Consider the following 25528-nt stretch of genomic DNA (forward strand, 5'->3'; position numbering starts at 1 on the left):
GCAATTTACTCCTGTTTCCATATGATAGCCCTTCAAATTTCAAATTCCTGTTCATGGCCCTATTATTAAGAGGCATCATGCTTGGAGACTGTGGAGTTGTCTCTGACTCCTTTTCCTCCCTTAATCCCCGCTCCAATCAGTAGCCAATGTTTCTCCATCATAGCCTTCCTTTTCTCTTAATTGCCAAAATCTTAATTTAGATTCCCATTGATCAGGTCATCCTTCCTCCCGCAAAGCCTTCAGTAGTTCCCCATAATCTTCAGAATGCAATGTGAGCATGCTAGTCTGTCATTCAATGATCTGACCCCTGCTTTATTTTTTAACCTTCATCAGTTACTCTTTTCTCTTGAAACACTACATTCTAGGCATCTGGAATTACTTTCTATCTCCTAAGGTGTTATCTTACTTTCCTGCCTTTGCCCGCAGAATAGTCAGCATTTATCTAGTACTTTCAGTTTGCAAAGTCTTTTACATACATTATCTCCTTAGATCTTGACATTGTAGCCCTCCCATCTTTGCCTTTTGGAAATTCTAACTTTCCTTCTCTACTTTTGCTGTCTCTTTGCAGATCTCCCCAACTTCAAGGAAATGATTATTTCCTCCCCTAAGCCTCCATATAACTTACGTTGTATTATCTATTTGGATGACTCCTGACATACACACACTTCCTTAAAGTCATTTATCTCCCCTACTGCATACCAAATTCCTCGAGGCCAAGGACACTAAATACAGCTAAATATAAAGCATTAAGTTCAGGTTTTACTTCCAGTTCTCCTTATTACCTATGTTGCCTTTGGCAAGCAACTTTAAGAGTTTTTTGAAACTCAGCTTCTTCGTCTGTAAAATGGAATAATAATACTCCCACTAAAAAAACAACACATAGAACTTTTACTCTTAAGGGTTGTTTTTAAGGGTTATATATGCATAAGCTATTGTACAACTTTGAACAACTTAGACAAAGTTGGTATTCAGACATTGACAGAATGAATGTCTATGTATATTTTTGCCTTATAATTCACAGTTCCAACTTTGACTCTTTGTCCCAAGTCCTTGGATGGGAGTCTACATGCAGATTGAAGCATACTTTTTAAAACTTTCTTGTTGGGTTTGGTTTTTTTTTTGGTCTGTGTTTACTTTCACAACATGACTCATATGGAAATACGTTTCACATGACTGCACATATATAACCCATATCAAATTGTTTGCCTTCTTAATGAGGGGCAGTAAGGGAGGGAAGCAGAGAATTTGGAACTCAACATTTTTTAAAAATGTTAAAATTTGTTTTACTTGTAATTGCGGGAAATAAAAATATTGAATATATGTAATATATATGAAAATTTTGAAGTCAGGGTTAGAGTCTAATGAACTCCATGAAATAACTGGATAAAAATGCTTTTCAGCATTAAAGAGGTTAATTTTGAAAGGGTTTAAAAGTGAATGGTTTGGAGTTCCGAAAAGAAAATTTGAGAAAGAATCTGTGATCCCACTGAAACAGAGAAGATTTAGGAATTTGTAAAGCAATGTTTCTTTAATAGTTGCTGCATTTCTTTTCCCCAATCAATATGAACGTAAAATAAACTTCATGAAATGCATATTAATTGGTGGGGAGAGAAAGGATTATCTCTTTGCTCTGTTTTAAATAGTTATGCTAAAGGATGAATAATTTAGAAAATTTACAGGAATTGATTTTTCTCTGGGTAATTCAAAGAAATAAAAAGCAGTAATGGGGAGTTGGGAGTGTCAATATGAATTTTTGAATATGAACTAACTAAAAACAATGGACTATTGCCAAAAAAATGAGATTTAAATACTGCCAATAATAATTGTAAGTCATTAGTTGATTGGGTTGAAAATTTTGTGAAAATTAAGAACTTAATCTGTCTTTGTATGTAGGCAATCTCCCAGGGTTGTTGAAAGAAGTGTGATTGTGAAGCTCTTAGCATGGTGCCTGGCTTGTGTAGGAATTCAGTTGGACATAGGTGCTTTTCCTAATTTGCATGAAATGTTAACAAATTTGCTAATATATTTCAGGAATCCAAATTCTAACTTAAAAGTCATAGACTGAACATATTAAAACACTTCTGAAAGCAGGCCTTTGAAATTCCTTAAAGCAATTTTTAAAATGGCTTAGAAAAAGCCTGGCATGGGGAAAGCACTATATAAGCTTTTCTTATTTTCTGTGAAAATAGCAGGAGTATGAGAGAAATGACTTTCTTGAAATGTATTTGAATAAATTAATATCACTACATATATGTTGTCTCAATAAATTAGAAAATAACAACTCAATGTTGGGAGAAGTAAGTGGCAGAGTTCCCTTCCAATTTCTTTGTGAGTTGTGAGATTTTAACAGCCCTGCTAACAGGGTATTGTGAAACTCTGCAGCACTTCTTTCTGTTTGAGGAACTAGTACCACCCCCAGTCAAAATGGAGAGATGTACAGGCTGATTATTTGGAGAATCATGAAATTGTACCTTGCATCCAAGTATTTACTCCATGTGTGTTAACTTGTGGTACTGTATATGGATATAATACCTGACTCTTGCTAAGAAAATAGCATCCTGTCCCCTACAATGATGCTGAACTGAAGTGGAAACATCAGCACAAGGCTAATCAGGTCTCTTAGGTCTGGTTGATTGAGGAAGATAAACCACTCTTCTCTAGAATTTCTATCACCAAGTATACTTTTTAGTTGGGAGGTAGGGGAGCTCATTGTAGAGGGTCAAGGGCAAGGTCTATCTACCAGTAAGACTCTGTATTTTTGGTCTGTTCCACCTGTATTGTCTGAATTATCAAGCACTATAAAACTAAAGCCCTGGAGGAAGTAAGCATCTCAGATCATGAGGAAGATCTGGGGTCTACTTCATTAGTGGAAGCCATGGACCCTTAAAATAAAGTATCATTGGCTCAGAGCTCTGCCTCAGTGGTTTTTCTTGCAGATCAGACAATTTTAGAATTCCCACACAACTTAAAATCTTCCAATGACCTTACAGACAACCTCATTCATTTATTCAGTCAACAAACATTTATTAAGCTTCTGTTGTAGGCAGAGCACTAAATTGGATGCTGTAAGAATTTAAATGTGTATTTGCACGTGTAGTCCAATCTTATTTGAGATCTTAAATACTATTTTAACAGATCAGGAATTTTGTGCCCAGAGGTTGGGACTCTCCTAGGATAGTTACAAGTTGTAAGTAACAGCCACATTTACAACCCAACACCTGTGACTCCCAACTGAGTGCTTCCCCACTCTACAACCTTGTGATGTCTGAATTCTTGTGACTTACACTCTACAGATTTTCCCTCAGGGCATTTTTTGCCCCTGCCTTTCACAAGCCCACCTCCCACTCTGACCCAACAGGTCAGACTACAACCATAGGGGCTTCTTTGGATGGATAAAAATTCTTCCCCAACCAGTGTTAGGGATGTAACTCCCCCTCACTGCTGCATCCACTCCAGGGATGGATAGCGTTCTAAGAGGGCACTTCGGAGCTGGGCAGCTTGTTGCTTGTCTCTAGTCTCAGCAACACAGGTGACCTAGAGGAGAGGGGAGAGGTTTGTCATCCAAGGTCATAAACCCAGCCAGGAAGTCTAACTGGACACTTGCAGGGTCTTAGTGTACTTGAACATGCTGGCCAAGTTTCTTAATACCAAACGCTTCCATTATCCTTTTGTCCCTAAGGCATTAAATACTTGAGTCTTGTATCTGGGATAGAGCATTAGTCATTCCTCTCCCCATTTTCTAGAGAAGCAAACTGAGGCACACACTGGCGAGGGGATTTGAAGTCTTTCAAGGAAGGAGGGGCTGGAATCAAACATTTCTGATTGTTGTTCAGTCGTGCCTGACTGTGACACAGGGGTTTTCTTGGCAAAGATGGTGAAGTGGTTTGCTATTTCGTTCTCTAGTGTGGTTCCCATTTTATAGATGAGGAACTGAGGCAAATAAGGATTAAGTGACTTGCTCAGGGTCAAACAATTTGTGTCTGAGACTGGATTCGAATTCACATCTTCTCAACTGCAGGCCCGTTTTTCTATTCGCTTAATCATCCAGTTGCCCCTGAAATCTAACATTCTTTCTGCCTCACAGTTTTCATGTATAAACACTAGCCCATGTTGCCTCCTTACATTTTTTCGCCTCTCCTTTTATCTCTCCAAGATAATCCTGTTTCTTTTATTTCTGTGCTGCTCCACACAATACAATGTATCCATTTACTCTTATTTGATCATGATGCTGGTGACTGCTGAAAAAGAGAGGAGAGGCAAGGGAACCCTATTTTGCCTGGTGTGATCATAACTTGGAAGACCACTGCCACTCATTTCCTGCTGTCATTGTTTTAGTCAGAGCTGAAAAAGTTTTCCTGATTTGAAAGAATATTACTTTCTCATGATTTGTCGTAGGAGTCATCAGATCTGGGTTCAAGTACAAGCCCCACCATCTGTAAAATTTACAGCTGTAAAATGGGGGTTGTTTGACCTCCCAGCGTTGTTGTGAGGGAAGGCTGCCAATCTTCAAAAGCTATGAATCATAGAATCCGTATCTAGGACTCTTCCAAGAAATAAAATCAACTTGCAAACTGTTGATACAGAGGAAAAGAGGAGGAGGCCACCAAGGAAGGAGGAAAGCAAGCCCGTCTAGGGCTGAAGGAATCTTACATAACATCACTTTACCAGTGGGGAAATGGAAGCCCAAAGAGGTATAAGGGACCTGTCTGAGGTCATATTGGATTAGAACTGTGATGCACACCTAGGTTCAGTAGCTCAGCTCTTTCCACCATATCAAGAGTAGCTTTCAACTGCCCCTCTTACTAAAAAGAAAGCTCTGATAATGCTAATGGACTGATGCAACATTCTACAGAAACTCAATTGTTCCTTCACTTTCTGTTCCATTTATTTCTAGTGTAATTTTTATGAATTCCCTTATTAACTCTCCTCTGGAGTATTAGTTTGTGCATCACTTTTTTGGACAGTGTAATGAGGTGAACAATGTTCCTTCTTTGTGTCATGTTTTTGTTGTTTTATTGAGTCATTTGCAGTCATGTCCAAGTCTCTGTGACCCTATTTGGGCAAAGATACTAGAGCATTTTGCCATTTCCTTCCCAGCTTATTTTACAGATGAGGAAACTGAGGCAAACAGGGGTTAAGTGACTTGCCCAGGGTCACACAAGTGTCTGAGACCAGAACAGAACTCAGGGAGATGAATCTTTCTGACTCCAGGCCCAGTACTTTATCCATAAAGTTGCTGAAAATAATAAGCAGATATTATATGTCTGACTTTGTAAGTATGAGAAATAATAAAATATTGTCCCTATGTGACCCATTTTATTATACAGCCTATCAGAAGAAAATATCAATCAAATTTGGGTGTTTTCCCCGCTCTGGGATTTTTTGAAGCTTTTTAAAGCTATGTTTAACCAGACAAGTCAACAAGGGAAAAAGTACTCTTAACGGGAAATTTTTACTTTCTCCTGCTCATTTTCTTCTCTTATGAAAAAGAGGCTTCCTTGGACCAATGGAGTCAATGTAGTATAAAGGAAAGAGGTTGCCCAAGGTCACCCACAGTCAACTAACATGGAATAGAAAATGGCCAAGCAGACGGTGATACATAAATATTATGGAAATATTACTATGTCATCTCTATAAAAGAATTCAGAGAAGCAGGGGAAGATTTATGTGAACTGATCTAGTGTAGATTAGTTCTGCTGCCCAAGAAATAAGCAGAACCAGGAAAACAATATACTCAATGGCTATGATGTCAGTGGAAGCAACAGCAACAATAAATAAAATTAACATTGTCTAACTATAATGATTAATTTAGTTTTAGAAGAAATAAGAACATATACCTCTCCCCCTTCTTTGCAGAAGGTGGGTAAAGAACACTACATATATTGTCAGACTCGGTTGAAGTGTTTGCTAGTATTATTGATTTTTTTTCCCTTCTTTTCTCTTTCTTTTTTCATTGTGTTTCAAGGGATCATCCCCTGAATAGGGGACAGGAGAATATATTTGGACATATACACATATATGTATACATATGCACATGTACATATATACACATGCATGTAAATACATATTTTTGATGGTTTTTAAATAATTATTTTTTTCAGTGTTCTATAATCACCTCCATATAGCTTAGATTTTTCCTCCCTCCCCTTCTTAAATACATATTTTTTCAAGCTAAACTTGGAAGTGAAACTTAAAAACAAAAGATATGAAAATGGTTTAAACTTAAAAAATAAAAGAATCCAGGTCATCTAATCTAAGTCAAGGACCCTTTCTCCTAGGGATAGCAGGATTGAATCGAGACACAATGGATTTGGAGGTGTGATTTCTGTCACTTGATTGAACTGGTGACCTCTTGGCAAGCACTTCCCATGTTTAGGATGCCCACCAATGCTATCCTTCTTACCTTTGTCATGAAGAGCTTAGAGGTCACAAACCCGTGTTCCTTCTGAACATCCAGCACCCTAAAAGATACGCAGAGTCACAAGGAGAAATATACTATGGTGTTCCATACCTCTTCTTGGTTGGACAGTCACTGTTACGCATTGACTAAGGCAATAGTCAGGGGACAGTACCATCTCATTCCCCTGTCCTCAAACTGCCAGTCACATCACAGTCATAGCTCCTACTTCAGAGTTGATAGTACCTTTCACAACGGAATAACCACCTGTCTTTCTTTGAATGTGATCTATAAGGTGATGACCCAAAGTAGAATAGACTATCAGGGCTGGAAAGCCACTGGAACCCAGAGAAGTTCAATGATTTCCCCAGAGTCACACAGCTAGTAGCAAGTAGGGGTGTCAGAAATGTCTGTTTTGATGTCTCTGGACCCCAAAACCAATGCTCTTTCCATTACATCATTATATGTCTGATCCACCCAATCTGTATTTCAATTTAGAGACTTGTAGTGGTGTCTCCCATAGTCCACTAGCCAGGAATACTTTCCAGACCTCCTCAAAAAAGGACCCTTGCAAATTCTTCATGGCAGTTATAAGAGCATTGACTTCAGGGTTTAAATCCCAGTTCTGCTACTTGTATGACCTCAGATAATGCCTCCTTTGTCTAAAGGCTTGAGGGTGTTCATCTTTAAAATAAGAGTGATAGGATTATATGACCTCTAAGGTTTCTTCCAGCTCCTTTGTTTTCATTCTTTCTCCTCATTCCTTCAAAATCCAACCCTACAGTTGCCAGAGGCTCAGTTTCTAAGTAGATTCTATTTCTTGGAAGAGTGACTTAAACTTTAAAATATGCTCCCAAGTGTTCAGTTTCCCTTACTTAACCTAGGGCATGATAAAAGTCATCATTTCTCCAAAGGAAAACCATCTCCTCCCAATTCAATCCTGCTTTACCAAGGGTCCACCCATCAACTTTCCAAAGTGTTCAGAAAACACCCATAGACCTAGTAGAAGGTAAATTCCTTGAAGTCAAGAAACGGTTTCAGCCAGAGGATCTTAGCCACCTCTAGCCCAAAGGCAGGCAAAACAAAAGTACTTTCTAAAGTCTAGGTCGAGTTTAATTTTAAATTGGGTGGGAAAGTAACCCTTTTGAGATTCTAACTGCCTCAGGGTACAAACAGTTCCTTATTCCTAACGAGTGACTTAGAAATCAAGATTTTCCCCAGAAACTTGCACAGTAGTTTCATCAGAAGAAGGTGAAACCATTTGGTAGAATCTGAGCTGTCTGAGACGTAATCTCCCCACCGGGTCTTAAGTCGCCCTCTCTTTTCCCATCTGTTCATTAAGTCCCTTAGATTTCTCTCTTTTCTCAGAGAAGTATCCTATCCCCCTGCCCCGTCTCTGACTAGGGTACTCAGCCATCTAGAGCAGCATCTGCAATTACCTTACTGCCTCTCGGTCCAGGATTTCCAGCAGCCTGGCAATATCCCCCGCACTGTCACTCAGCCAGAGGGAGAACTTGCAAGTTCGGCTATCCAAGGTCAGGGCCCTCTGGATGCATTGCTGTAGGAGGGTCAGGCTAAGGTTTCCACTACACAGGACCACAGTCACTCTGCAAAGGGAGACAGTAAGTGGGGAAGTCCTTGATGTCAATTTAGGACTCCTTTCTAAAAATGATGAGTACTTTTAATGATCTTTAGATCATCATAATTTGATTCAGGCACTGCTCAATTGCCTATAAGTTAAGTGATTTATAGTACATGGTCGTATGGTTAAGTTCCAAAGGCTCTGGTCTTCCTGACTCCAAGCCCAGCACACTACCCACTGTCCCACACTGCTTTTCATGGTTGATATTGGTCAATTATAATTGGAATATGAGCCCAAACTCAAGATTTTCTATGATGTGATTCCTTACCTTTCAAAAACTACCCTTCATGTGTCAGGCAAACTGGACTACCCATAATTTCTTATGCATATCCCATACTTTCTCACTCTTCCCCCATGGTTTGTCCCTCTACTTGGAATAGCCTTTCTTCTAGTTCCAACAATACAGTTCCAAGCCAACTTTTGAAGCTCAGTTCAAAAGCCATCATGAAGCCTTTCCTTATTCATTCCATCAAAAGTGTTCCTTTGTTCTACTGAATTCCAGTAGCACTTGGTTATACCTCTCTGATGACAGTAATCACATTCTGCTAGGTATTATTGGGTTTTGTATCTATAGCTTATCTATCTCCCCTATTAGACGTTAAGTTCTAGGGTATAGAACTTTGCTGTTGTTTTCAGGTTTTTTGGCAAAGATACTGGACTGGTTTTACCATTTCCTTCTCCAACTCACTTTACAGATGAGGAACAGGGGCAAACAGGGTTAAGTGATTTGTCTAGGATCACACAACAAATGTCTGAGGTCAGATTTGAACTCGTGAAATTCAAAGTCTTCCTTATTCCAAGCACAGTGCTCTAACCATTGTGCCACCTAGCTACCCCCTCAAGAGCTTTGTACCTCTCTCCCAACCCTGCAGTGACTTGTACATAGCAGAAGTTTAATAAATGTTTATTGAATAATAGTACAAATAAGACAATGGCCTAAGAAGTAAGCGTATTTGTTTCTACCACATTTTAGAGCAAGCATGGGCTGATCTAAGCACTTTAAAATGAACTGTTCCTAAATCAGCCATTAGACTCTCACTGAGTGAAGGTCTAACTCTGAAACATCCTAGACCACCCCTTGTTTACTGAGTTTGACTCCAAGAGCAAGATGACAAGTCTCTATATCAAGTCATCTGGTATATTTTTCATTAATTACCCCTCCTCCCTCACCCCTGGAATGCAGACAGTGAACTTGCCAGCAAAGTTAGTTTTCACATGACCTAGTTGTCTGCTGGCTGGATGCAGAAAGGGAGCTAACTGTCTCTATGCTAGACTGTTCAGTTCTTGCCGGGCTTGCTTCAGCTAAGACAGATTTCTGTAATCGCTGAAATGAGTCACCACTGTCTCTCTTGGACAGGGGAATGAATAGATTTCCCAAGAACATTTGTGAAACAGGTCCTGTTCTCATCAAGCAAAGTGGAGATTCTCAATTTTAGCAGTGGGTTAAATCTAAACTCTCCTGTCTAGAGTTCTGGATTTGAAATTAGAGCCTGGCTTTGCCTCTTACCACCTCAGGCAAATCTTTTCTTTCTCCAGAAATCAAGACAATTCTTCTTGAAAATTATTTGTTTAGACCCAAGAGCCTCTAAGGATACTTTCACTTCTATAATCTCGTGGTCCTTCTTTTCCATGACAAGACTGAGTTCCCCACCTTCTTCCCGATACCTTTGGCACATTCCAACCTTTGTGACTTCTGGGGCTAGAATGTCTTCCCCTATCATCTCAGCCTGTCCAAATTCTACCCATCCTCCCAAACCTCCTTCTCAAGTCTCAAGTCCTCCTTCTCTTTGAAGTTTTTTTTCAATCGCTTAGCCTACACTTAATTTTTTTTATTTTGCTCATTTATATATAGTATCTCTATGCTTAGCACACAGTAAGTGTTCAATTAGTATTTGTTGAATGAAAGAAACTTCTCATTAGAATTAATATTCACTATTGTCCCAGGACAGAACCTGCCTAGAACAACAATAATAATCCAGAAAAGCCTGCTGATAATCTATAATTCAAATAGGCATTTATTAAGTTCCTACTATGTGCAAGACACTAGGGATATAGAAGGAAAGACCCAAAACGGTCATGCTCCTGGAGGAGTTTATAACTTACCATGAGCCTCATCTGGCTCTTCCAGCTAAGAGGTGCTCTCCAGAATTTGACTATATTTCCCTTGCCCATGAGTCAAAGTTCACTGCCCACATTATACTATCCAAGGGTATACCCCAAACCTAGTACAATCATAAAGGAAGCGAACTTTTTCTCTGGAGCTCCCAATTCTTCTGTGCCTTTTCCTCCTTTTCATTCTCCCCCTGGATCTCCTTTCCCCACCTTACCTCCCAATCTAGCATTTAGCGATCCCATGTGCTGTAAGGGGTCACTCCTGTCAAACAAGAGAGTCATTTGCTTAAGTCCATCCCACTGAGGTGTTTGGGACTGGGTGTGTTATCTTTTCTATAGAGTACTTGTATTTTATTAAGGGGATGAAGGGATGGGCCAACATCTGATCCAAAAGAACATTAGTTACATTGTGCTTTAAGGTTTACCAAGCAATTTACAGATATTATTTCATTTAATCCTAGAAATGACCTGTAAATTAGATACTATTATTCTCTCAGTTTTACACATGAGGAATTGAGGCTAGGAGAGTTTAAGTGATTTGCCCAGGATCACCTGGGTACTAAGTCGGTGAAGCAAGATTTGAATTCAAGTCATCTTGACTGCAAGCCACTGCGTCTAGCTATTGTGCAACCTAGCTGCCTCCCACTGCTAACTGGGAGATTTCTGGCAACATTGGAGCCGGGAGAAAGAAGAAACATTTTCAAGGAAAACCTTTTAGGAATGCCTCAAATAGCACCTGTGGCTGGCCAGTTAAGGGAGAGAGCAGACGCCTGCATCAGTAGGTGATAATGGAAGAAAAGGAGGCTAAGGTCATTGACGACTGGTTGTGTGTGATAGATCTTTAAATCCAAGGAACCAACCATTCAGTTTAGAGGAATGAATGCCTTGAGCCAGGGGTTGGAGATTAGCAAAGATCTATAATGAAAAGAGAAAAACTTAAGCCTGACTCAAGAAGGAATCATCTGGCCCTGTTTGGAGAAGGAGCACATTTCCCAAGCTGGATCCTTTTCCCATGACTCATCCTTGCCCTAGAGTCTCTTAAAGAGAATTTTTCATTCCACAATAAGAGATCCTATCAAAGAGATCACAGTTTGAAGTTTCAAAGTTCATAGTATTTGTTGAGAGAACAAACCGGAGCGGGACAGCTAGGTGGTGAAGTGGAGACAGCACCAGTCCTAGAGTCAGGAGGACCTGAGTTCAGATATGGCCTCGGACACTTGACACTAGCTGTGTGACCTAGGCAAGTTACTTAACCCTCATTGAGAAAGAGGAAGAGAACAAACAGCAGACATGAATTTATCTCCTCTACCCATCTAGAATCCTTGAGGGCAAGCTCTATTTTGAGTAAGTGTTCCCACAGACCTCCCAGTGTCTTGGGTTGAATAAATATTGATTTGGATGCAAATAAATGCTGGCCATCAGGACTCAGCCAGAGCATGTAAACAACTACAAATGAACAGGTTGTCCCACACTTAGTCTATCCAGTAGGTACCTTTTGCCCTTTAACTCTGGTAACTTCCCAGCCACAATGGCAGCTAGACCAATGGCACCTTCTGCATCGATTGTGGCTCTCTCATACTCCAGCAGCCTCAGCATGGCAATCAAAATGTCTTCTTCCCTGTCAGAAGGAAGGATGAACACTAAAGAAATGAGCAAAAGAGACAAGACACCTTTTCCCTCCACAATAGCTACAAGCATTGAGTACCCCTCCCGCTACACATATGAACTATCTAGGAAACATACGTCACTGTGACAATCTTGTCCACAAGTTCCCCCATCAGCTGCAGGGTATTTTTCCTGGAGCATGGCTCACTCAGGTCTGTGGAGAAAAAAAAAAAGTGATATGCTCTGAGGTTAAGGAATTCCCTCCCAAAGTTCCACTAAGCAAAACCGCAGCTAACTTTAGAGGCAGGGAGATTATGGGGCAAAGCCAGAAACTGGGGGTTTCTTCTCTCTGTCAAGCACCGTAGCCCTTGTCCAAGGAAAAGAGCAAAAAAAAAAAAAAAAAGCCCTACATTGGGAAGAAAGATATTAGGATGCTACCCCTTGGGTGGAAGGAATCAGGTTAGTGTAACCCCTGGGCTACAAGTGTGAGGCTGCTCTTGGGAAAGTTGTAAAATGGGGCACTAGCTTGGCTAAAGGGAAAGATCCTTAGGACCATTATCTAAAAACTTTCAGCTTTAACTATTCTTGTGACACTGAGGCACTAAGCTTTACTGTTTAACTATTGCTCTAAGATTTCAAGTAATGTGCACCCTCTAAATTGAGTGCCCCAAGACAAAGCTCTGATTGCCCTACCCTAGTTACCCCTCTAGACAGGTTCTTAGGGAATAGACTGGAATTTATGAGTTTCTGCAAAGTTGAAAGTATAATAGGAAGTAAATTGATACTGGGAATTAACTAAGCTATAATACCAAATCAAACAGAAAGCTTAATAATTAAATAGGAAACCTATGAAAGAATATAAGCTCTTTGAGGACAGGGACTGTTTCATTGTTGTTTTGTATCTCCAGGAAGCAGCATTGTCAGAGAGCTAACCTTGAAGCCAGGAAGACCTGGCTGAAATTCCACCTCTAGTATATACTGCCTATCACAACTCAGGACTCTGGGCAACGCTCTGAGACTGTGAGTTGCAAATGAAGCATTGACTCGCATTGATAGGAGTTTCCTCACCTATACCGTAGAGATGACAGGGTTGCTGAAGTCCCCATCCCCATCACAATCCTAGAGTTTAGTGTAATGCCTAATACATGGTAGGTGTTTATTAAATGCTTGTTGGTTAATTAATTGGTCTGTGAAAGACAGGAGAATAAGAGACAGATTCAGGAGCCAGGGTAGGGTCCTTGTAAAATCAAGGTCTTGAGGCCCTCAGAAGGACTCTTACCTCTATAGAACATGTGACCACCCCAGGTCTGGCTCTCTACCGGATGGCTCATCTTCAGAGAATGCTTTATGACAGGGAAACTCTCAGGCTGGACACCCTGGGGAAAGAGAATGGTATCAAGAGAATTGGAAAAGCTTTGGAAAAGTGTGGTTCTTTGGAAAAAAATATTAAACTAAGGAATCTGGAATTCTGGGTTCTCATCCTTGCTGAGATGCAGAAGCAGGAAAGCATTTAATTTCTCTAGACCTCATCTTTATCTGTCAAAGGAGGGATTTAGAAGAGATGATCTCAAAGCCACTACCAGCTTCAACTTTCTGCATGGCCCTTTCTTTGTTTTATCCACATTATGTTCTCTTTCCTTTGCCAGTGAAACACCCAGAGATTAATCAGCTATGCCATGGGCGGTCAGAGCATGCTGGGTTCTGATTGTATAAGTGCCACTGAATCTCACAGTAAAACCAGGAATGGTAGGAGGAGGGGGGAACTTACGATCACAGAGACTTGTGGGTTCAGCTGCTTCAGTGCAGCTGCAGAGCCTGCCAGAAGTCCACAAGGGCCTCCAGCAGGGAACACCACTGCATCCAGGTTTGGAACCTGCCTGAAGATTTCCAGTCCCATAGTGCCCAGACCAGAGAGGTACTTGACATTGTCTTCCCTGCAGGGAGACAGAAGATAAGACCGAAGAAAAAGAAAAATTCCACCTTTGACTCCTGGGAGTTGGTTCAATAAATTAAATAAACATTTATTAAGTACCTAAAAGGTGCAAAGTAGGGGCATCTAGGTAGTGTAGTGGATAGAGCATCTGTCTGGGAACCAGGAAGACTCGTCTTCCTGAGCTTAAATCCAACCTCAGACACTTACTACCTGTACGACCCTGGGCAAGACACTTAACCCTGTTTATTTCAGTTCCTCATCTGTAAAATGAGCTGGAGAAGGAAATGACAAGCCACTCCAGTATCTTTGCCAAGAAAATCCCAAATGGGTCACAGAGAGTCAGATGTGACTGAATGCAACAAAGGTTGACAAAGAACTTTTCATATGTGAACTCATTTGATCCTAAGAATAGTCTTATGGGGTAGGTGCTATTATTTTTCTCATTTTCCAAATGAGGAAACAGGCTGAGAGAGATTAAGTGACTTTTCTAGGGTCACCAAGCTAGTAAGTGTATAAGGCATGATTTGAACTTAGGTCTTCTTCATTCCCACTCTAACCTTCATCCACTATGCCACATAGCTTTACTCCATCTAATTATAATACAAAGTAATTTAAGGTAGATAAACACTAACAATCTTCTTGGACCTGGGAAGGTTTCGCAAAGGAAAGAGACCCTAAGATCAACAGAGAGAGAAAGTAACAAGTCTCAAAGATTTTCAGAGATGAGAAAAAAATAGATTCTAGGGGCGGGGATGATTTTCTATAAATGTATGGAGGGAAGAGTTTTGAACTCAGGGACAACTTAACCCAATTTGACCAGAATGGAAAGTGTTTGTACCAGTAATATCAATCAAGCTAGAAAGTTTGGAAGAACCCAGATTGGGGAAGACCTAGAATTCCAGGCTAAAACATTTGTATTGTATCCTAAGAGCAGTAGGAATCCCTTGAAGAGTTTATAACAAAGAGATGGCACAGTAAACTACGTGCCTTAGAAAGACTGGCAGCTATGTAGAGATCACATAACTCTAACCAAGCTAGGTTAGGGGGTGAAAGCAACAAGTAACACCTTGTCTCCCAAACAGTCATTGCTCTAGAATCCTTGGGAAGTGAGAGAAACTGGTAAAACATCATTGATCCATGTCAGAAATGGGAACTTTCATTGTAATAACAAGCAAAAAAACACTTTGTGGAGGCTGTGTCTCGCAAACTGATCTGAGAACAGCATGATTTAGCACTGATGCTTGGGGAGAGATTCGATCTACTGCCCAGAGGAAAAGTTGAAATGCCAATATCTTTTGTCTTTGATCCTTTAGCGGAGGCCTCAGCTGGCTATAAAAAGTCCTTCACTAAACATTGTTAATATCTATAAGTTTTGTGGGTGTTCTGTCTTTTGTTTTTCTGATGTGTCCTCTGACCTGGTACAAAATCAACCCCTTAGAGAACATCTGTTGCCAAATGATAGGGAAAATAGGCAGAACTTAATAATTTCTCCTGTCCTTAAAAAAACCTCCTTGAACCCTAAACCAAGTTTTGACCACACATGAAATTTATAGTAATCCCATTCATTTAAACCATCAAAGAACAAATCTGGGATAGATATGGCAGCTTCACAGTGTAGAATTGACTAGAAGAGAGTGGGTTGGATTAGGAAATAGTGCAGTGCTTTTAATGATACCAAGTGACTCCCTGGGACAGAAACCAATCTTTTAAGACATATGTTCTCCCATTGGTGCTGTATGGTTGAAAATCTTAAAACACCACCATTTCCAAAGAATCAAAGCTGTGGTTTGACTCAGAGGGAAATGAAAATGTATATTGTATGTACAAGTAGTGATAGAAGAAACATGTAAAAAAATGTATACCAAGAAGCTATATGATTATGATACTGTTACTAGAGTGAAACCCCAAAGAGATCAAAGAAAGAGGAAAGAACTCATATGTATAAGAATATTGAGAGCAGCTCTTTCTGTGGCAAAAAAGATTTGGGAATTAAAGGTGTACCCATCAATTGAGGATAGCTGAACAAACAGCAATATTATGAAATACTATTGTGGCGAAAGAAATTACTAAGGTAAAGGAAATGATTTCAAGGAAGTCTCAGAAGACCTGTATGAACTGATGCAGAATGGATGGAACAGAAGCAGGAGAATAACAAAAACAATGTAACACCATCATTATAAGGATAAACAACTGTGAAAGACCTGAAATTTCTTATCAAAGCAATGACTAACCATGATTCCAGAGGACAAATCATGAAGCATGCTATCCACTTTCTAACACAAAAGTGATGAGTATGGAATGGGACATTTTTTAAAAAATATGACCATTTGTTTTATTTGATAATGAATATTTCATATAAGGGTTTTGTTTTTCTTTCTTTTCTCCCTGTGTGTGTAGGTGGTATGGTAAGATGGGAGGTAGAGAAAGTAGATTTTGTTCACTGAAAAAAATTTTCATTTTAAAAATAAATTATTTGAAACAATATGGGCTAGTCATATTGTAAGAATAAGTGATAACAGGTAAGTAGCCTGAGAGTTTCTCAGATTCCCACTAAATATAAAAAGGTCTACAGAGAGATCTCCAGTGTGGGGCTTCACCAAGAAGATTATGATCTACATTGAGAGTGACTGTGCTCATTGATCAGATCACAGATTAATTAAAATATGAAAGTTTAGTTATTACCCCTATTATATTGTAAGTTCCTCGAGGGAAAGCCCTGTGTTATTATATAAATTTTGTGTATGTTCCACTGTCTAACACAGTGTTCTGTGCATATAATGGGCACCTAATAAATATTCTTATAAAGGGGGCAAAGGACTTGATTCTCTTGCCTGCTAAAGAGTAAAGCACTCGTGGTTCTAAAATAACTACAACGTCCTGTCTCCCAAACAAGCCTGATAGACTCCAGGTCTGGTCCACTTACTCCTCCAGGTAGAGATAATCATTCTTCTGGGCTAGCTGTTGGGCATGACTCCGTGAGTCTTTGGCTGATCCACCAAAGGTGATCACCACAGCACCGTAGTCCCGACACATCCTCACCCTGGTCACAGAGGTATTGGTGGGCATGATGACAAACACAGGGATCTGGAGTTCAGTTGCATGGTAGGCTACTGCCATGGAGAAGTTGCTGTCAGAAGCAACAATCACTCCCTTTCTCTGCTGGTCCTGTACAAACATACAACCCTGTCAGCTTCTGAGTGGGTTAAAACCTGCCTCTTAGAAGCAACCCTGTTCTCCATTCTTCCATCCTTACTCTAACCAGGTGTGACTTCTACCCAAGAGCTCCACACTAACCACTTTCAGGGACTCATTATCCTGGAGGGAATTTTTGCTAATTCTGCTCGGATCCTGCAACTTATGAATGCTGGTGGCTTGACCCTTAGATCCTTCCTTTGTGTTATTTTCCAGGATCTGTTCTCCTTTGGTTATTGACTACCTAGTTCTTGATTTGTTCTAAGATTCTCTGGGTATCGCAGGTGTAGAGTTTAAAATTGCCCAACCTACAATTTAAAAAATGGAGGCAGAACTCTGAGCCCATGGCACTTTATTAAAGGGTCCATGGTCCCCTTTAATGAAGTGGACCACAAACATTCTCCATAGTCTGAGATGTTTCCTTCTTCCAGGGCCTTATCTTTATAAGGCATGGTACCAAATTTGATACTTAAACACTCTAGAGGGGGCTACACAAAATACGGAAGCCCACTGGATGTTTTGGGGGTCAAAAATTATGCATCAGCTAGAAATATGTCAGCAGGGGAAGGTCTCCGGTTGGATAAATCATGGGTCATATCTATTGACAAAGGAGTCATAAGATGGTCATAAGATGGTCACCTGCTCATGTTGGACAAGAGAGAAGGGTCCAGAGGTATAAAAATAAGTTGGAGGACCTTCCATGTTAAGTCACTTCCTCGACACTGGCTTGGTCACCATAACAAGAAAAACAAAGGGTGGAAGACTTTTAGTTAGCTTCCTATGATTAAGCAAGAGAAAAAATCTGCAGCTCACAGCTCTGGGATCTAACATATAGAACTTATAATCATTCCATTTAGGGAATCATATCAAATTAATTGATACTTAGACCAGACTAGGGTTCCAAATGAATGTTTTCACATAGACTATTAGGTGTCGATCTTAATTCTTCACCCTCTCCCATCTTCCCCATATCCAATCCCTTGCCAAGTCTTGCACATTTAAGCTTCCTAACAACTCTCATATATATTCTCTCTTCTCTGACATTACCACCACGTTGGTACACTCCCTCATCTCCTCACACCTGGACTGTTGCAGTACAAGTCTCTTCCCAATCCAATCCAGTAGTCATTTTCCTAAAGTGCAGGGTTTGACCATGTCATCCACCCTCCCCCACTCAATAAACTCCAATGGTTCCCTGTCACTTCCAGAATCAAATACCAAACCCTCTCTCTGGTGTTCAAAACCCTTCATAACCTTCCCACTGCCCCTGTCATCTTACACTTTATTCCCCATCACATACTTTTTGATTCAGGGGAGAATTTGGTAATACAGGTAGTCAAGTGATACAAATAGCTAGTATTTATATTGGAAGTTAGATGTCTATCTCATTCAATCCTCAAAACCACCTTCTAAGGCCAGTACTTTATTAATTATCATTTCTTTCATTTTATTGGGAAGGAAACTGAGGCTCAAAGAGATAAAGTGATTTGCATTACTAATCATTAGAGGCAGGATTAGAACCCAGGTCTTCCTAATTCTAAATCTACAACTCTACCCATTGCATTTTTAGTTGTTGTTTCAGTCATGGCTGACTTTCTATGACCTCATTTGGAGTTTTCTTGCTATAGATACTGGAATGGTTTGCCATTTCTTTCTCCAGCTCATTTTATAGATAGGAAAACTGAGGCAGAGTTAAGTGACTTGCCCAGGATCACACAGCTAGCAAGTGTCTGAGGCCAGATTTGAATTCAGGAAGATGAGTCTTCCTGACTTGAGTTCTGGCACTCTATCCACTGCACCACCTAGCTGCCCTGCTCACTACATTGAGCAGCTTCTAAAATGTATTGGGTACTAGATATCAAAGCAAGACTATAATAAGATAGTATAAATTAAGCCTAATATTTAAAATCTACCCCAAAACTTCAGGAACAGGTATTAGTTTGAGGCAGCTAGTTGGCATAGTGGTCAGAGCACTGACCCTGAAGTCAAAAGTATCAGAGTTCAAATCCAGTCTCAGATACTTACTAACCGTGTGACCCTGGGCATGTGATTTAACCCTGATTGTCTCCAACCCACCACCACCAAAAAAAAAAGAACAGGAACTAATTTAAATATTTCTGAGTAATATACATATATTTGTATATATATATTTATATGTGTGTATGTACATATCTATGTGTGTATATACATACATATCTATGTGTGTGTGTGTGTATATACATATATATATATCCACATGCATATACATATATATGGTGGTACCATAAGAGGAAGAAGCAAAAAATAGGAGAAATTAACAGGGAGAAGTATTACAAGATGAAACTCTTAGGATGGGGTAGGGGAAGGTCTCTTTTTTCATCTGGAGGATATCTGGAACATCTGCCAGCATTCATAATACCCGATATGCCCAATAAAACACCACGATGCTCTATTTCCAAGTACAGACTTCATCATTTATCTGTCTGCGGCTATTCAACCAATCACTCATTTCCACACCCACCATCCATGTTTCCTAGCTTCCCAATCTACTGTAGCATTCTAAATATGCTTACTGACAAACTCTTATTTCATCAATTCTCACCGGATGGAGAGAGGCCAAGAGACAGAGTACCCCTCGATCCTTCACTGAGCCTGTGTACTGGAGAAACTCCTTCTTTAGATAGAGCTCCATTCCGTATTTCTTGGACAGTCTAGAATACTGAAGATGGAAGGAAATCGTTAGTCTGCTGTGCTGTGCTGATTCCTAAAAATAACTAAACTCGCTTATTTAATGCTAATATATTTAGCTCCTATTTGCCAATATGGTCTCCTCCTTCTTCCACATACTATCAATGATGGTCATACAAGAGCTAGTGAACAAGATAGTGTCTGAGAATAGCGTTTAGATTTCTTGAACCTGCCAGAACCTCATGGCTCCATAGCTTGGGCAGAAGAGAAGATGGAGTGAAAGAAGTGTTATACTTAAGATATATATGTGTATCTATCTATCTATCTATCTATCTATCTATCTATCTATCTATCTATCTGTGTGTGTGTGTGTGTGTGTGTGTGTGTAAAAGGACTCAACAATACCACTACTAGGTCTGTATCCCAAAGGGATCAAAGGAAAAGGACAAGTGTGTGCAAAAATGTTTATAACAGCTTGTTTAGTGGTGGCAAAGAATTTTGAGGGGATGTCCATCAGTTGGGGGACAACTAAATGTTATGGCATATGATTGTGATGGAACACTATTGTGCTATAAGAAATGACAAGGGGGGTGGTTTTGGAAAAACCTGGGAAGATTTATATGAACGGATGCTAAGTAAAGTGAGAAGGATGAGGCGATCATTGTACTCAGTAACAGTAATATTGTAATGATGATCAGTTGTGAAAGAGTTAACTACCCTGATCAATATAATGTTCTAAGACAATTTGGAAGAACTCCATGAAAAATGCTATCCACCTCTAGAGAGAGAACTGATGAACTCTGACTGCAAGTTGAAATACAATCCCAACCTAATCCTAGAAAGTGAGGAACCAAAAAGGAGGTATTAAACTAGTTCAAACTATGGTGGTCCCTTTCTAAGGTATGAAAAGCATTGTTTTAATGAATTAGAATGAGTAACATAGTTGGCCATAAGATGATTTGCTATACCAGTAGGTGGCCCTTAAAAGACAGTGGACCAATTTGAATGGAGATGAATTTAAATGAGTCTATTAATTATCCAGACTCAAAAAGGAACATAGCTCTCAACAACAAGATATATGGAGCTGGAAATGGGAGAAGTTTTAAGAAGCTTAAAATTAACATGGATAAGGGCTAGCCAAAGCACAGAGGATGGGGGAAAAGAGGGAGGGGGTAAGGAAAACAACCTCAGGAGGAAACTGAAAGTTTTTGATGCTTCCAAGGTGGTATCATCCAGGAAGAGGTGCAGTGACTGTTCTCCCAGTCTGTGTTCTGGTTTACCAATGAAAGGCCCTTGCTTCCCTACAGCCACAAGCACTAGGGATCCTCAATGCCTTTGAACTCTGACTAGGTTCCTGCTGCCTTGTGACTAACCAGAAGGTCCCTCTCTGCCCTGAAACTGTGGCCCAGAACCAGGTAGGGGCAACAGAATTGCCAATCAGCAATAGATGAACACATTGCAAGCAAAACATCTCCTGTAGTCTCTTTCTGACAAGTTGTCTGACCCCTTCTTACAGTCTATGGGTTGGAAGCTTCCAAAGCTGCTGCTGCCACTTCGGTCACAGCCACCTCCAAAGCTCAGCACTGGTGTTCACACCCTGGTGTTACAGACCTTTCCTGTGGACCACCTAAATTGTCTTGGATTGGAAAAATGTTTCTCTCTGACCTTTTTGATGTCTCTACCACTTCAAAATTTGATTTGAGGAATTGTTTTAATGTTGTTTGGAGGGGAATATTGGAAGAATTCAACTGGGTCCCAGCCTGTACTCTGCCATCTTGACTCTGTCCCACCCTCTTTCTTTCAGATTTCCCAGTTTCTGTTGAAGGTATCACCATCCTTCCAGCTCAGTGTCCTCTTCCACATTTCCTTCTCCTTCACCTCCTGTATCCATTCAGCTACCAATTCTTCTCATTTTTACCTCCACAGTATCTCTTACATCCTTCTCTCCAATCACATAAGGACTATCTTAGTTTATGCCTTCATTAGCTCTTATTATAATAGCCTTCTAATTGACTTCTCTGCTTCCCTTCTCTCCCCTCTACAATCTGTCCATTGCACAATTGCTAAACTATCTCCTCCCTCGTTTTTGTGTTTAGGTACCAGTTAGGACCATGAATGAATGAATGAATGAATGAATGAATGAATGAATGAATGAATATGAATGAAAAAACATTTAAGTATCTACTCTGTATCAATTACCCTGCTAAGTGCTAGAGATACAGATATAAAAATGAACCCTACCATTTAGAACTCAATGTCTTATAAAAGTTAATGTTCAAAACTAAAAATAAATTATTAATTTTTTTTAAAGGAACCCCACCTTCACCCCAAGTCCTCAGTGAAAATTCTAATCAGGAGAGAAAGCACAATAAATGGTAATATTGACTTAGCATAGTTTTTTCCAGAGATTATTGTAGTAACTCAATTATGGTTCTCAGAACAAAAAGTATGTATGGGAGGAGAAGATGAGGTTGGGGTTAAATTCCTACTTAACTGTAGAGCTGAAAATGGCCAGTTTGAAGCTAGATCAGAGTTGACTAATTTAGTTCCAGGGCTTGGTCTGGGGAGGCCTGATTTGGTGGTTGGAACATCAGCGCTGAGTGAAAAAGAGATTAGGTGGTTAGATCCAAGGCAGTTCTGAGAATAGCGCTTTCTTGAATATTTAAGCACCTTTGTTTCCACCTATTTTGTTTCCCGTTACTTCATTTAGAAAAGCAGTATTGTTCTTGGCCAAATAAAGGATAGAAAGGACCAGAGAAGATAAAATTAGCAATTTTGATTGCATAACATTTTTAAAATTCAGCACAAACAAAACAGTGTAGTTAAACAAAACTGTAGTTAAAATTAAAATAAAGGAAATGGAACTGGGGGGAAAATATCTTTGCAGCAAGTTTCTTAGATAAAGGTCTCTAACTCAAGATATATAAGGAACTGATTCAAATTTGTAAGCCTAAAAGCTATTCCTCCATAAACAAATGGTCAAACGATATAATAGGCAGTTTTCAAAGGAAGAAATCTATGCTATAATCAACTATATGAAAAATGTTCCAAAGCACTAATAATTAGAAAAATTCAAATTAAAGCAATTTCTGGGGTTCACTTTATACTCATTAAAGTGGCAAAAATGAGGTGACCGAAGAAAATAAAAATGATAAATGTTGAAGAGGTAGTGGGAAAACAAGCACGTTAATGCACTATTGGCAGAGTTGAGAATTGACACTCCCCAGAGTACTCTGCTGGAAATCTCCTGCCAGGTAAACATCCAACAACTACCATTTGAATCTGGCCAACCCACTAGTTTTTGGGTTTTTTTTAAATTCTGAATTTAACAACAAAATAGAGACAGTATTACATAGCAGAATAGAAAGAGGGTTATATGTGAAACCTCAAATGTCTATTACACATAGCTTGCTTTTTAAAACTTACGTAATAAATTTTATGTTACTTTCAGAACTGTCCTGTTTTGTGTTTCCTTCCAAACTTCCTTTTTTTCTCTCTCTGCCTGGAAAAAGTCCTTTCCTTTCTTTTCTTTTTCTTTTTTTTCTTTCTGGCAAGACTATCACTAGTTCCCCCTTCTCACATATTTCCCTCCTCCAAACATAACCATAGAAACAAGTAAGCAAAATCAAGCAAAATGTCCAAAAATGTCTCATTCTACATCTTGAATCCATCACTCCTCATGTCAGGATATAGCTAACATTTTCATTGTCCTTGGTCTACTAGAGTCTTTGTTCATTCAATTAGTTCTTAATCCCCGACTGATCATTTGTATTTTCATCTAGTCCACATCTCTCCATTTTAGCATAAGAGTAGAATTAGCCACTTTCTCTAAAGTGTCGCTAAAATCTTGAACTACATCTGAAACATTTCCCTTACCTACTTGTTTAATAATTCATTCCAAAAGAAGTTGTTAATTTATCCTGAATTGTTGTGGATGAAAATATGCTGATTTTTTTCTAATCATTACTTCTTTTAATGATCTATGCTTTTCCAGGAATTGAAATCAAACCAGCTGGGCTAAGGTTTGCAGATTCTGTTCTTGTCTTTATTTTTTTTAAATCTAGACACTTTCTCTTTTTGAGTCATGTAATACCTCTTATTTTCCATGATTTTTCATACATTATCAGTAGTGGCTCAGCAATTACATCTGCCAGTTCTTTCAATAACCAAAGACATAGTTAATCTGGTACAGATGATTAGAATTCAAGCACAACTAATTGCCCTCTTACTATCTCTTCATTTATCTTAGATGGAAACTTTTAAAATCATGTTTGTTCTGTCATTTCCAGGTCCTCTTGATAAAGAAAATAAAAACCAAATCCAAACCAAATGCCTTATTTCTGTTTTCAGTCATCATCTTCCTGTCCACGACAAACTAATAGCCCATCCATTTTTTATCCTTTTCTTCTCCTGAGTTTCAAAAATACTTTTTTGTTGTTGTCCTTTAACTTTCATTGTCAGCTGCAGCTCATTCTGAAAGAAAGTTAGACTATTTTTCCAGGATTGGGACATGTTCAAATGTTTATGCTCAATCATTCAACTTTACTTCCATCTTCTGCATTTTTCACTTTAAAATCTAAGTTGGTTGATATGTAGCCAGCTACATTGGTCTTCTCAGACCAGTTTTCTTTTCAATAGAAGTGTTTTCCTTTTCTGTCTCCTGTCACTTCCAGGCTGTTTCTCTATAGCATTTTAGCCTATGAGATCCTACCTGTCCTTCTCCTTGAGAGCAGAGACTGATTTTTGCCTTTCTTTGTATCCCCAACTCACAGCATCATATTTAGCACATAGTAGGCACTTAATAAATGCTAGTTAATTGACTGAATGATTGATGTATACAACTAGGTCCTGATTAGTATAAATAATGAAGTGATCCTGTGTAAAAAAAAATTCTAACTATTCAAAGTTATAATTATGTAAAATATGGTCATCAGTGCTAGCTCAACAGAAATATTCAGTGAATAATTCAACCACTTGAGCCGGTTTACACTAATTTGGACTGAGCCACAGTTTCTGGAATCATTAGCATAGAGATAATAATTAAACTTCTGGGAACAGGTGAGATCATCAAGTGAGAGTACAAAGAGAAAAAAGAACCCAGGATAGAGTGTTGGAAGATACCCATGGTTAGAAGGTAGGATATGGATGAAGAACCAACAAAGGAGCCTGAGAAGGAGGTAGAAACAGCTAGGATGAGTATCAAGAGAGAGCAGTGCCAGAAAACTCATAGAAGAGAAAGTATTTTGAAAGGTGGTCAATAAGGTCAGAGGGCAGAGATGGGTCAAGAAGGATGAGTATTGAGAAAAGATCATCAGATTTCTTAATTAGACCATTAGTAACTTTGGAAAGAGTAATTCCAATTGAATAATGTCAGAAGCCATATTAAATAAGGTTAAGAATGAGGAGAGAAAATGGAAACACTTGATGAAGAGTCCTTTTTCAAAGAGTTTGCTGAAAAGGAGACGAGAGCCGTTGGTGATGTTATGCATCAACTTCAAGGGCTCACTTCCCCAATTGACACTCCAGTTACTAAGTTGGATGCTAGAAAGATGCTTACTATTATTTTCTTTAGAGTTCTAGGAGTCATCTTTCTCTCTTCTGAATTGCTTATAGAGGATGACTTTCCCTCCAAGACAAAATAAATCATATTTATTCCATGGATCCCTTTGACAGTCTTGTAAAGCTTAAGGATCTGTACTGCTTTTAAAAGGTATAAAAATAAAATACATAAGGATACAAAGGAAAGCAATTATAATAAAATTCAGCTTTAAAAATGTTTAAATTGAGACCTCAGATTAAGAATCCTCTGAGATTAACCCCCTTCCTCCCTTTGCCCTATATATATATATGTATATATATGTGTATATATACATATATATATATATATACATTATGTATATACTTGTTTACATATGGGTTCCTTCATAAGAACATGAACTCCTAGAGGGTGGGGACCTCATTTTGCCTTTCTTTGCATCTC

At 39.2% G+C, this 25528-nt stretch overlaps 1 protein-coding gene across 2 annotated transcripts in view; it reads right to left on the minus strand.

Annotated features, from left to right (window-relative positions):
- Positions 1 to 2999: 2999 nt before the first annotated feature.
- Positions 3000 to 25528, minus strand: part of LOC140517115 (L-threonine ammonia-lyase-like) — a 37943-nt gene continuing 15414 nt past the window's right edge. The window contains exons 3-11 of one of the 2 annotated variants that reach the window (XM_072628024.1): positions 19463 to 19579; positions 16613 to 16854; positions 13525 to 13690; positions 13036 to 13132; positions 11895 to 11970; positions 11644 to 11769; positions 7837 to 8004; positions 6404 to 6461; positions 3000 to 3534 (exon numbers count right to left, since the gene is read on the minus strand). In XM_072628024.1, the coding sequence (XP_072484125.1) occupies positions 3436 to 3534; positions 6404 to 6461; positions 7837 to 8004; positions 11644 to 11769; positions 11895 to 11970; positions 13036 to 13132; positions 13525 to 13690; positions 16613 to 16854; positions 19463 to 19579 (1149 nt within the window). In that variant the 3' untranslated portion in view covers positions 3000 to 3435. The remainder of the gene's footprint in view (positions 3535 to 6403; positions 6462 to 7836; positions 8005 to 11643; positions 11770 to 11894; positions 11971 to 13035; positions 13133 to 13524; positions 13691 to 16612; positions 16855 to 19462; positions 19580 to 25528) is intronic. The other variant, XM_072628025.1, reaches the window with a different exon arrangement.

Source organism: Notamacropus eugenii, chromosome 1 (assembly GCF_028372415.1).
Source record: "Notamacropus eugenii isolate mMacEug1 chromosome 1, mMacEug1.pri_v2, whole genome shotgun sequence".
Classification (NCBI taxonomy): Eukaryota; Metazoa; Chordata; class Mammalia; order Diprotodontia; family Macropodidae; genus Notamacropus; species Notamacropus eugenii.